Genomic DNA, 12844 nt, shown 5'->3' with positions numbered 1-12844 from the left:
TAGAGTTTGTAGATCCAAAGGAGTTGCATCATAAGTGTGCAGGTACTCATCTCAGGTGGCCAAAAGGGTAGCAGTTCTTGCTGTCAGAAACGGATGTTGGAACTGCACCTTTCCTGTTTACCTAGATCTGATGAATGTTATAGGTATATATGAAGGTACCTGCCTTCCCCAAAGGATTTTCTCAGGACAATTGCATATAAGATTGTTCACAACTATTTGGGTCACAACTGAAGTGAAAACACTAAATTTGTGTCCACGTCTTGCAAATCAGCTTGGGATTAAAGCAATTAATTGCCATCAGGAGTGTTAACAATGCTCAAGTTGCCCATGATAACTTCTGCTTGCCCCTGTGTTATTGCAAGTTGTGCTAAACTCCCAGCTGTATGCCATTTTTAACCTACATATCTGCTAGGCAGCCCCTAACAAAAGATCAGAGTATATAGAGCTGGGATAGATCTAGAAGATATCACCTGATCAAACACATGGTAAGGTGATTATTGCAGAATTGGCTAAGATTCTGAATCTGCTTTTATTTAACAGAATATTCTCACTGCAATCTTTTCTGTCTGTTTCCATTTCACAGGGTGGGAGTTTTGATGTCGCAGACAGGATGTTTCACAGTGTTAAGAGCACGTGGGAATCTGCGTCAAGGGACAACATGAGTGACGTCAGGGAACTCATCCCTGAATTCTTCTACTTGCCTGAGTTCCTAACCAATGCAAATCACTTTGAACTTGGTAAGTTCGAGAAGTCTTCAGTGCCCCTTTTCTGCTCCCCAGCATCCTGCCAAGTGAAAAGATCCAGATCATGAGCTGAGAGTTGGTCCCCGGAATATGCAGACTGATGAAGCTCTCAAGCAATGAGATATCAAGTTTTATTAAAATAAGGCTACATATACATAATCTTCTGATATCTGAATGATATCAGAAGAATGAAGTTTCCAGCTCAGAAGGGAACATAGTGCCTGTTAGTTACTGTGTAAAGGAGATTTGTCAGACAAAGGCAGATTTTGATATAAGAATTCTAGTTGTCTGCTTTTGAAAATTTAGTCTGTATGATCACATCTATGGGCTATGAACAATATGTTATATTAATTTGACTTCCAGAGATAGATAAGTATTATTGGTGTCATCCAGCCAGACTTCTGTAAAGACCCCCAAAACATCCTTCTTTCTAAATTGGAGAGATATGGATTTGATGGGTGGACCGTTCACTGGATCAGGAATTGGCTGGATGCTTGCATCCAGGGTCTAGTGGTCAAACAGCTTGATGATCCAGATGGAGATTAGTGACAAGTAGTGTTCCTCAGAGGTAAATATTGAGACCAATACTGTTTAATATCTTTATCAATGATGTAGACAGTAGGATCGAGTGCACCCTCAGCAAGTTTACTGGCAGCACCAAGCTGAGTGGTGCAGTCGACACATTTGGGGGACAGAATACCACCCAGAGGGACCTGGACAAGCTGGAGAAGTGGGGCATGTGTGAACTTCATGAGGTTCAAGAAGGTGAAAGGCAAGGTCCTGCTCCCGGGTCGGTACAATCTCTGGTATCAATACAGGCTGGGGGATTGAAGGCAACCTGGCTGAGATTGACTTGGGAGTACTAGTGGTTTAAAAGCTGTGCTTGAGCCAGCAATGTGCACTCACTTCCCAGAAGGCCAACTATATCCTGGGCTGCATCAAAAGAAGCGTGGTCAGCAGGTCGAGGGAGGTGATTCTGCCCCTCTACTCTGCTCTTATAAGACTCTATACAGAGTACTGCGTTCAGTTCTGGAGTCCTCAACACAGGAAAGACATGGACCTGTTTGAGTGGGTCCAGAGGAGGGCCACAAAAATGATGAGAGGAATGGGACATCTCTCTTATGAAGAAAGTCTGAGAGAGTTGGGGTCGTTCAACCCAGAGAAGAGAAGGATCTGAGGAGACTTTATTGTGACCTTTCAGTACTTAAAGGTGACTTTATAGGAATCATAGAATTGTTCAGGTTGGAAAAGAACTTCAAGCTCATCAAGTCCAACCATAAATCTAACTCTGCCAAGTAAGCCACTAACCATGTTCCTAAGTGCCACATCAAGTCTTTTCAATATCTCCAAGAATGGTGACTCAACCACTTCCCTGGGCATCCAGTTCCAATGCTTGACAACTCTTATGGTGACGAAATTTTTCCTAATATCTAGTCTAAATCTGCCCTAGTGCAGAGAACAACACTCACCTCTCTACAACCTCTTTTCAGGGAGTTGTAGAGAGCAATAGGCTCTTCCCCTAGCCTCCTTTTCTCCAGACTAAACAATTCCAGTTCCCTCAGCTGCTCTTCATAAGACTTCTCCTCCAGACCCTTCATCAGCTTAATTGCCCTTCTCTGGACACGTTCCAGCACCTCAATGTCTTTCTTGTAGTGAGGGGCCCAAAAGCAAACACAGGGTTCAGTGGATAACCTCACTAGTACTGAGTACATGGGAACAATCTCTAGTCCTGCTGGTCATGCTATTTCTGATACAAACTAGAATGCTTTTGGCCTTCTTGGCCACCTGGGCACACTGCTGCCTCATATTCAGGCAGCTATCAACCAACAGCCCCAAGTTCCTTTCTGCCAGGGAGCTTCTCCAAGCCTGTAGCTTATTGGTTGTTGTGACCCAAGTGCAGGACCTAACACTGAGCTTGTTGAACCCCATACGATTAGCTTTAGCCCGTTGATCCAGCCTGTCCCAATTTGGAGTCATCTGCAAACCTACAGAGGGTGCACTCAATCCCCTCATTCATATAATTTATAAAAATATTAAACAGAACCTGAGGGACACTGAGCCTTGGGGAAGCCACTAATTGGACTTAACTTCATTCACCACAACTCTTTGGGCCTGACAATGCAGCCAGATTTTACCAAGCAAAGGGTACATCTATCCAAGCCATAAGCAGCCAAGAAAGACGGGAACAATCTTTTTGGCAGGGCCTGTTGCAATAGGATGGGGGTAATGATTTTAAACTAGAAGAAAGTGGATTTAGACTAGTTATAAAGAAGGAATTTTTCACAATGAGTGTGGTGAAATACTGGAACGGGTTGCCCAAAGTGCTGGTAGAAACCCCATCCCTGGAAGCATTCAAGGTCAAGTTGGACAGGGCTCTGAGCAACCTGATCTAGTTGAAAATATCCTTGCTTATTGTAGGGGGGTTGGACTAGATGACCTTAAAGGGTCCCTTCCAACCCAAACAATTTTATGATGATTAAGTGGTGTTGGTCAAAGGTATTTTTTTAAATCTCATGTCTTTGGTGATCAAAGTTACCAAATGTTCTTGTTATCACCTTGAAAGTTTCTGTATAAGGCACGTGAATTTAATTCCTGACCTCAAGCAGCATCACAATCCCTTCTGAATGTACACTGTCTCTAGACCTTTCTGTATCTCTGATGGAGGGTCAGAAGAGAATGCAGAAAAAAAAGTATTCAGAAATAGTCATGGCAGTCCTGATTCACTTCACTTTACAGAAAATCAGATCATTTTCAATGCAAAGCTGCTTTTTGTAGTGGCATAGGTTGGTGGACAGTTAAGGCAGGGGAGAAATACCTTATGGATCATCCTAAATTGGTAATGGCAAAGACAACTTAGCCCATGGTCTTGAGGTCTTGCTATAATTGTATTTAAGTTCTAGGTAAGATGAGACATGCTAAGAAAAGAGTGGAATGGGAAAAAAGATCTTAGAGGACTGGAGTAATGGGAGGAGGCCAAGAAACAGAGCCTGACTGAAATCAAGATCAAGAGACTGACCTGAGTGGAATCAAGTGGACGGACCTAAAAAGACACCAGAATCTTGCCAGTAGAGAGGAAATAAAGTATACAGGAAGATTTTCCAATAGGCAAAGCCAAGAATGTGACTGTGTTCACTGCTACACTGTAAAGAAACTTGTGGTTCCAGACTTGAGCCTCAGCTAGGATTTAAATTCATCTAGTTGTGCAACACTGTGTTCTGATTTAAGAACATATGCTCACCTTCTGAAACGAATCAGGTTGCAAAGGACTTGAGAACAGAATCCCAGTGGCTTTAGTAGGGATATCTGGCAGTGAAGCCCACAGGATTATGTTTAAAAAGAAAGTTGTGCCAACAGGTTTGTCTTGTCTGAGTTTGCAGTCTGTTCTAAAATGGTTTGTACTGAGGACACAAATATTTTTACTGTATTAGCGACAATTACTAGAACATCTTCTTAGTGCTTTATTACTGGATCACAAATCCCAGCAGAAATTTATTCTGCAGTGTTCTATGGCACTATATTTGATGTAGAATACGAACCTGCATGTTTGAAAATCACCTTAATTTCTTTTGACTTCACCTTTTTTAAAAAAAAGCTGTTCTTATTTCCAGTCTGGGTGATTCTTGGTTTTAATTCTTCCTTTGTAATTCCTGCAGGCTGCATGCAGGATGGAACAGTGCTGGGAGATGTGCAGCTTCCTCCCTGGGCAGATGGGGACCCCCATAAATTTATCCTCCTGCACAGACAGGTCAGTGAATATCAAGATTCATGACAAAATACTGGACTGGGTTCCACTGAAAATGAAATTCTGAACGCCAGGGTCACAAACCAAAATGTTAGTTTCAAATGCATCCTGCATTTGCAGAGTCCATGTGGGTTCTGAATTTTGCATGTCTACTTGTCTAATGATTCACCCAGAATCAAGGCCAGCTTTCCAGACCAGGTGAGGTGAGGTTATTATTCAAGTCTGTGGCATGGACCTATCTCAGCCCTTAAGGGCACGTGGACATAACATAGTGCATGCCTGTGTCATTTATATGCACACAGTTCCATGTTCAGAGTGATTCAAAAAAAAAAAACAAACACAAAACCAAAACCAACCAACCAAACAAAAACTTGAGAGAAATGCTTATTGTGGCTTGTTTGGCACGTAAGGTACTGACCTGTGCTCCTTACTGCTTGTATGTGTAATGGTGGCACTCCAAAGGTACTTAGATACAATGCGGAACATCTACTTTTGCCTTGTACTTTGGCATAAGGATGCAGCTTAGAAATGGATTGATTATCTCAATCATCCTGGCATAGCGTGGTTTTGCTCTTTTTGTAGAGTGATCTTGGGTTGTGTGAACTAGATTTGTTTTGGATTAAATGAAACCAAAAGCTGCACTCCAGTTGTGCTCTCCAGATGCTCGTGGCATTCAGCTTGTGGGAGCAGACTAGATCTAGTTTAAAGTAAAGCCCCCGCAGTGCACATAATGTGGATACTGGGCCCTCTCTACCATCTGTTCTGTTTCACAGATCTGCTTCCACTAAGCTGCCCTATTTGATAACATTGGCACAACTGATAAAGCCACACAACTTCTACAAATTAATTGAAATCACAAATAGGAGCAATTTGGCAAACGAAAGATCATGTTTATAAATTCGTGATCTTAGTGATTTGCCAGACCTGATCAGACCTCACATGCAGACAGTCTGATATTCTCTCTCCAACCCTAGTTAGTGCTACATGTTACACAGGAGGGTGCAAGAAATCTTGCTCTGGAAAGTTGATTGACCTGACTAGGAAAGTTCTTCTAACCCTAAAATGGAGAGTTAGAGATCCTGAATTCTGAAACAGGGTTTCTGTATCCTCTGAAATAATCCACCAGACTGGTTGTACTTGTTACTGTTTTCATGGTCGTTATTGGGAGACTTCACAGTGAGTTTGGTGCATTAAACATCCAGCTCAACACTGTTCTGAGTTTGGCTACTGCTTTAAAGAATACAAGAGCAAAGAATTTTTCTTAACTGTGAGTAGCTCCCAGTTTCATGCTTAATGAGTTAGGAATCTCATCTACTAAACAAATTTATTTACTTCCTCCTTAGACTGCAAGTGGTCCCTTCCTGGCTGGGCTTGTCATAGTGCTCAATGAAATACTGAGAGTCTGCAAAATTGCAGCTCTGTTGGTTGCTTTGTTTTGCTCTGGCAGTGATGCCAGGCAAAATTTACAGTTTGTAATTCATGGACTAACTGCTTTTATTAATGAGGATGAGTTCTGAGTCTGTTCATAAGTGTTTTCCTGTTGTTTGCAGGGCACAAATTGTATGCTATGCTTGTTCTCTGAGCTGCCCTGTGATCATTATAGCTGTGGGCAGGGTCATTTAAACCAGCTGCACTGGGCTAACTGCCTGCTCTGTGAAATGAGCCATTGTTCTGGATACCATTAGTTTGTTTATTTCTGCTGTGCTTTGGGTGGGATGGTCTGCTTGGGAGACCTTTAACTGAGCATCAGGGAGTATTGCACAGTCAAATGATTTGGAGATAGGAAAGTATTTTTAATAATGCTTAACACTGCTGCTTGAATCATTGGGCAAGGCCATTTGGGAATGCACAAAAATTTGGAGAGGCAGGTGATGGCAGGAGCAGTAGCATTTAGTGAAGCCTCGTTGGTAAGACTGGCTAAACTGGAGGTAGGCAGAGGTTCAACTCAAACTTGTGTCCACTGCTTATGAACTTGCTCTCTGGGTCTTCCAAGCACATGTTTTCTGCTGTGATTACAGTGAATTTTCTAGGGAGATCATGCTGGAGTGTATGTATTGCTCTGTAGCCTATCTCCCTGTCTTGACCACTAATAACTGGTTCTTACGATTCCAATAATTCACACACCTGTCGCTATGGGTGGCAAATGTAAGCAAGTTAGCCATTTCTTAATTTGGGGAAAAATGTTCAGACCTTGAATTTTTCTGGGATGAGGAGATTTGGTGCTATGACAATTTCTGCTTAAGCCCTGTGAGGGTAGCAAAGAGTTTTCTGATCAGATCCAAGCAGTCTTGAAGGTTCTGTCATACAGCCTCCTGGCTGCACCCCAACTCTGATACTGAAAAACTCCTTCCCTGTCTTGTCTCACAGCACTGTCTGCTGGTTCATGACATGCAGCCTCTCCTGCTATACCCTTCAGACCCAATTTAAAGCTCCTCCGCTAGTTCTCTTGCTTTTTATGTTTATACGTATCTTCTTAAGTAAACTATCTGCCACACTGTGATTCAGAACTAAGGCATATTTCTACAAATAGAGTAGTACCTGTGGTTTATCTGTAAAGCAACATGTGGTACCAAATGCTAACAAATGTTTTGCTTATTTAAACCATCTTCTGTCAGCAACAGTATTGGTGAAGACATGATAGCACAGGCTTTAATGTATACTAGAAGCTGCAGAATGTGCCAAGGTTTGTAGAGTCCTTGCACTTTGCTTGGTGGAACCTGCCTGTGTTGTTTCTGAGGATATTGCTTCCAGTGTCTGTGAAGACAAGCATGCTGAAATCTGTCCTTCTTTTACCTGTAGGGATCTACCCTTCATCTCTTTGGTCACATTTTCTGAGTATGTGCTGAAAATTATAGTACTGGAGAAACTCCAAGTGTGAAGATTCACTGCAGAGAACTTAAGTCTCCAGCAGGGTCTGGAAAGTGGTGATGTATTTGTAATGGACACACACTAGTGAATTAATTTTCTTTTGGCTTTAGGCACTGGAGAGTGACTATGTCAGTGCACATCTCCATCACTGGATAGATCTGATTTTTGGTCACAAGCAACATGGCTCAGCTGCAGTGGAGGCAGTTAACACTTATCACCCTTACTTCTATGGAGACAAGATGGACCTCAACATTAAAGATCCCCTGATTAAGAGCACCATCCTGGGTTTCATCAGCAACTTTGGACAGATACCAAAGCAGGTACCACTTTATCTAGACAGCAAAATTTACTTGGGTCTTGTAGTATTTTAACTGGAAAGCAAGAATAGAAACTTCAATCAGGGACAGTTCTGATTCAAATCTGCTGGAAGATGGGCTACAGACTTCTCCATATTGTGTGCAACATCAGTATGCACACACGTACATGTGTGTGATTGCACTTTATAATCATCCTGTTCCTGTTGCATGCCATACAGCTGTGGCATCAAATCTGAGTTCTGCTCCTTCAGTACAATGACATGAGTAACCACTAACCTGGGAATGGGTACAGTCAAATAAAAGCTACTCAAAGTCTCACCTATGCTTTTTCTCTTCTCCTGAATCTCTGTGATTAGCTCCTATCTCTATCAGGAAGAGATGTAGTTTGATAAAAACGTAGTAAGAGTAAGATTTTATTTCAATGAAGAGGTTCACATATGACAGTCGTGAAGTCTATGATTAAGGATGTAAACAGACCTCTCCTGCATGATCTTGCAAATAGAGATTCATTTTTCAATGCTGTTCCTTTGTTCTAGCTCTTCACAAAACCACATCCATCCAGGAATGCCCAAGGGAGAAGTCCATCAGGCAGAGACACTATGCTGTCCCTTCACTCAAGTGGAATTCTTCCTCCATTTATAAGCAGCTTGCAAAATCTGAAGCTCTCACCAATTACAATAAAAGGTGCTGCAGGGACTGTGCTTCAGTCCTTGGATGGGGTGAATCTGGATTTTCGAGTCACACAGCGTTGTATAAGTTGGCACAATCAAGATCCTGTCTGTCAATTGTTGAATTGTTTGCTTATTATGAGCAGACATTGAAAACACTCAGATACTCAGGAGAGATCCTGAAACTTCTATTGTAGAGTTCAGAGTAGATATTTTTTTTAATATGCCTAAACCTTTTCTGTCCTTTACGTTCTGAATATGTTAATTTGAAACAAAAAGCTCACTGTTTTTCATTTGTTCTGTTTTTATATTCAACAGCAAAGTAAATGCTGGATGTCTTTCGCTGCTTCTCAATCTTCAATTCTTTTCTTTTTCTTCCTCTTTTTTTAGTCTGTTACTTTTCTTACCATGAAGAAGCCTGGAAAAATCCAGTTTGTCTGCTTTTTTATCCCACAGTGACATTGTTTATCACATATCTTCTGCAGACAGTGGGCTCCTTTAGCTGTAATACAGAGGCTGCTGGTGACGTGCCCGGCATCCTCTGTAAAGCATGGCATAAAGCAGTCTGCCAATGAAAAGGAGCTCCTTTAGAGCACATCACTCCCTCTGTGTGGATTTATGTGGTCCATTAGAGGGGAGTGTTTCCACTCTTCTGTCTGGAATGTCAGTTGTAGAGTAGAATTCTGTCTGTGGGCCTGGCCACAGCACTGAGCCCAGTTGTGGGCTGCCAGCTGCACCTATGCAAGGAGAAAAGTGCTACAAAACCAACAGAATTAAATATGTTCTCTCTCGTCAGACTATCCCAGGGGAGCTATTGGGCACATTGTTCATACTGAGAAAGGCATTCTGGCTGTTGAAAAAAACAAGGTTTTGATGCCTCCTCTTTGGAGCAAAACATTCTGCTGGGGATTTGAGGACTTCACCTGTTGCTTTGGCAACTACGGATCTGAGAAGGTAAATAAGAAAAAGTATAAGCATTCCACAAATGAGTGATGTCTGTGGTCTTTGGCTGGTTTGGGGACCAATTTCAGAGGTTGTTGGGAAGCTCGTTTCAGAGGATGCTGTACTCACAGGACTTTCTCACAGTCAATCTTCTTGTGGAATATAAAGTTGGATATCCCTACAGAGTAAAAGTCACTCTGTGCTGCTGAAAAATGTGGCATTTCCCCTCTAAATTATCTCAAGATTTCCTTCAAGTGACTGTGTTGTCTGTCAAAATGAAAGAGAAACCCTGTTTCATAGATTGTAAGGACAATACAAGATCTCTCTGGCCACTGATTAGAAATTTGATTGTGCAGAACTTTTTGCTGGAATTAAGATAGAACCATCTATCAATTCCCCTCTGGCTCTGAAGCTTAGCCCAATGCATTAATTCAAAATTATAATGTCTTGTATTCTACAAAGTTAATACTTGTACTTCCTTGCTGTTGAAAGTCAATGGTCTCTGTCATCATACTGCTTGGTAGGGCACTTGACAGATCCAGTTTATTCCTCTACCACAAACATATTGATTTTTTGGTGTGTTTGGAACAATGTTATGACACTCAAAAGATATCTGAGCTAGCTTGGGTTAGCAGAATATGTCATTCAGCAAGATACTGACTTGGGTATTTGTGCAGGACACATCAGTATATTTTTACAGACATACCCACAGTCAATAGGTGTGAAAAAGCCATGAGATGTATTTTGCTTTCTGCTCCTTGTATAAAATTATGGAGAGTTTTCTCCATTGATTTCAAAATCAGTGCTTAGCAAGTCATAGTGCTGCTGTAGGTATAAATTATGTGACACTGAGCATAGTGAGTGTGATTACACAGCCACTGTGAGATCTTGTTGGGAGTACAGCTTGAGTTTACTCTGGGTCAACAGTTTCCCTGGACATGATCTTAAAAGAAAATTTTGTCCTCCTTCTAAGTAGGTAAAGGTTTGTTCTGTCTGTGGTATGGTTTTTATCGCCGTGCCATCTAATTCCACCAGAATCATTAACACAATTGTGTCGTCCTGGTTGTGTTGGGGAGAGGTAATGCAGAATGTGAACGTAGGATATTTATTCTATAATCATAGTAATATATAATAAATCTGACCTTGGTTTAGGCTGATTTTGGTGGTACTAACAGAGCCATTGGGACAGAATGGATTTTAGTGCTTTGGCTTTGGGATTTTCACTGCAAGTAAGAGGAGGGTTGAAGAGCCTGGCACTAACTCTTTCAGCAGCTGTCATTATAGCCTGAGCTTTCTTTTCAATCTACATTGAATGTTTGCATTCTGTCATTATATGGTAGCTGAAAGATTGCCTGAAGTAAGAGATTGCCTGAAGTTATGTAGGAAGTCTGTGGAACAAGAGGGATTGGGACTCAGATCTCCTAAGACATATGACGCTGACCTTTGTCCATCCTTCCTGGAGGATGGCACAACTGCATGCAGCCACAGCCTGTGCCTGTACATATTATGCAGCTGTGCTGTGAGATAGAGAATAGTTAAGATGAGCTTTTCTTTCCTAGATTTTAAGAAATGGAGGCTTGGTTCTGAAAACTGAATTTGCCGTTTGGTATTAATAAATGCATGTTATCACCATATAAGCATTTGACTTAAAGCTGCTTCTTTGTACAGAATGTGACTACATTTGAGTGTATGGCAGACTGGGGAAAGTGCCTCTGCGCTGTGTGTCCTTCAGCAACTACCATAATCACATCTGGAACAAGTTCTGTTGTGTGTGTCTGGGAACTTTCCTTGGTAAAGGACAAAGTGAAGTGCCTAAACTTGAGACAGGTTAGTACTGTGGCTCTTTTGCTATAGAAACTTAATGAAAACCAAAAGATGAGTTACTTTCTCTCAGATGACTGGCAGAGGAAACACCTTAGGTCAGTCAAGAAGGCAGAAAATAACAGCAATCAGCAGTTTTATGTGACAGATTTTTATCAAGTCGGGAGCTGATAATGTGCCTTATGCTCACAGCTTATTGTTATGAACTCTGCTTGTTTTCCCTTGCCTCACTCTCACTTTTGGTAGCTTTTCTAAAGTTTATCATGATCAAAAAAAAAGTGAAGATAAGACATACACTCTCCTTACTTGAAGTGCTGCCAACCCTTGAATTATTTTCAAAAACCTGTATCACTTAGAGATGCTTATAGCGATTTTGGGTCTGCTACAGCAATGGATGGGATCTCCAAAACACCTTGCAAACTTAGCTGATGGGGATGAAGGCTCAGCTAGGAACAATTCTTGATTCTTGTCTCTCATCCTGAATTCAGAACATAGAAGGTTTTCCTGTCACTCCATGAGGTAGAGGTGCATCCACTAAAAATTATATAGTTTGCATCCTCATTGTCCGAAGTCCTTTAGTGGTTGTTGAATTGGAGCTCATCTATAGTCATCAAACAGCTGTGTAAATGTTATTTCATTCACGTAAGTGAATTCTCGTGGAAGATTTGTGTGGCTCAGCTGTGGTGAGTTCTCAGTTTTATCATGTACACACAGAGTACACCTCTATCATACCTGAAAGGCAGCACAGACCACTTTTCTCTAAGAAATCAAGAAATAGAAAACACTCTTCTACTTTTAGGCAAACTAATAAAGGGTTCATTGATCAGCAAGATCTCCAAGTGTTAGAAACAACGTCTGTTCATTTGCTCTGGAGGGATACTCAGGTGATATTTCAGCACTTTCCATGCTGTAAGCCGAAACATATTTTATTTGTTGTTAAATGATGTGAAGACTTCCATGTTTGTTGGGATACCAGAAAAGTATTTAGATATTAATTTATCTGAAATTATTGTGCATTGAAATGGGGGAGAACTGTGTTTAGAGCAGTCTCTCTTCTGAGGTTTATGCTGTTTCCTGTTTGAGAAGAAGCCGGAAATATGGGACAAGATCTGCAGTGATGACTTTTTAGTTCAACTGGTTATTATTCCAAACCAGGACATGGACATAAAAATGGAAGAAATAGCAGACGAGAAAAGCATAAGCAGTAATCTTCATCAGCATCAAAATTATACCAGTGAAGGTGTCAGTTTGAGTTTCAGGCAACTGTTTGAAGAGGCTGTCTTTTATTTCCAATATAAAAGCCCTTCTCTTTAACAATCTGAAATCAGCTTTGCTGATGTGCTTCATTGTGATTAATCTGGTATTACCCAAAGTCCACAAAGTGGCATGAGATCATGCAATGACAAATTCTGTATTTTTTTCCTTCTTTTTGCTGGCAGAGGCTTTTTTCTTCTGATGACTGTCTGGCATAGATGTAAATTTTAACTATGGTTCTAAATGTCTTCCAGTGAATTACTTGCTGCTTTCATGTAATTCACTGTTTCATGGTGGCTGCTTTTTGTGCTGAACCAAAAAAAATGTATCATCTTTCCTGAGAGAGTGAGCTTTGCTTAAGTAAAGCTGATGTGCTATAAAGTGGATGCTATTCACTTACCAGCTGTCTCATGGGACTGACACATTCTGGTTCGGAATGTAGTAAAGTACAGAAACTATATTTCAGCAGAAAAAAAAAGTTGCAAAGGC

General features: G+C 41.2%; 1 protein-coding gene across 4 annotated transcripts in view; it reads left to right on the top strand.

Annotated features, from left to right (window-relative positions):
* WDFY4 (WDFY family member 4) overlaps positions 1-12844 on the top strand; it is a 136022-nt gene that overhangs the window by 111991 nt on the left and 11187 nt on the right. For all 4 annotated transcript variants that reach the window (XM_069864116.1, XM_069864115.1, XM_069864117.1 and 1 more), the window contains 6 exons: positions 584-737; positions 4397-4488; positions 7464-7673; positions 8207-8354; positions 9135-9292; positions 10949-11107. In XM_069864116.1, coding sequence (XP_069720217.1) covers positions 584-737; positions 4397-4488; positions 7464-7673; positions 8207-8354; positions 9135-9292; positions 10949-11107 — 921 coding nt within the window. The remainder of the gene's footprint in view (positions 1-583; positions 738-4396; positions 4489-7463; positions 7674-8206; positions 8355-9134; positions 9293-10948; positions 11108-12844) is intronic.

This window comes from Phaenicophaeus curvirostris, chromosome 9 (genome assembly GCF_032191515.1).
Source record: "Phaenicophaeus curvirostris isolate KB17595 chromosome 9, BPBGC_Pcur_1.0, whole genome shotgun sequence".
NCBI lineage: Eukaryota > Metazoa > Chordata > Aves > Cuculiformes > Cuculidae > Phaenicophaeus > Phaenicophaeus curvirostris.
The sequence above is the reverse complement of the archived record's forward strand: the minus strand, read 5'-3'. Positions and strand labels throughout refer to the sequence as shown.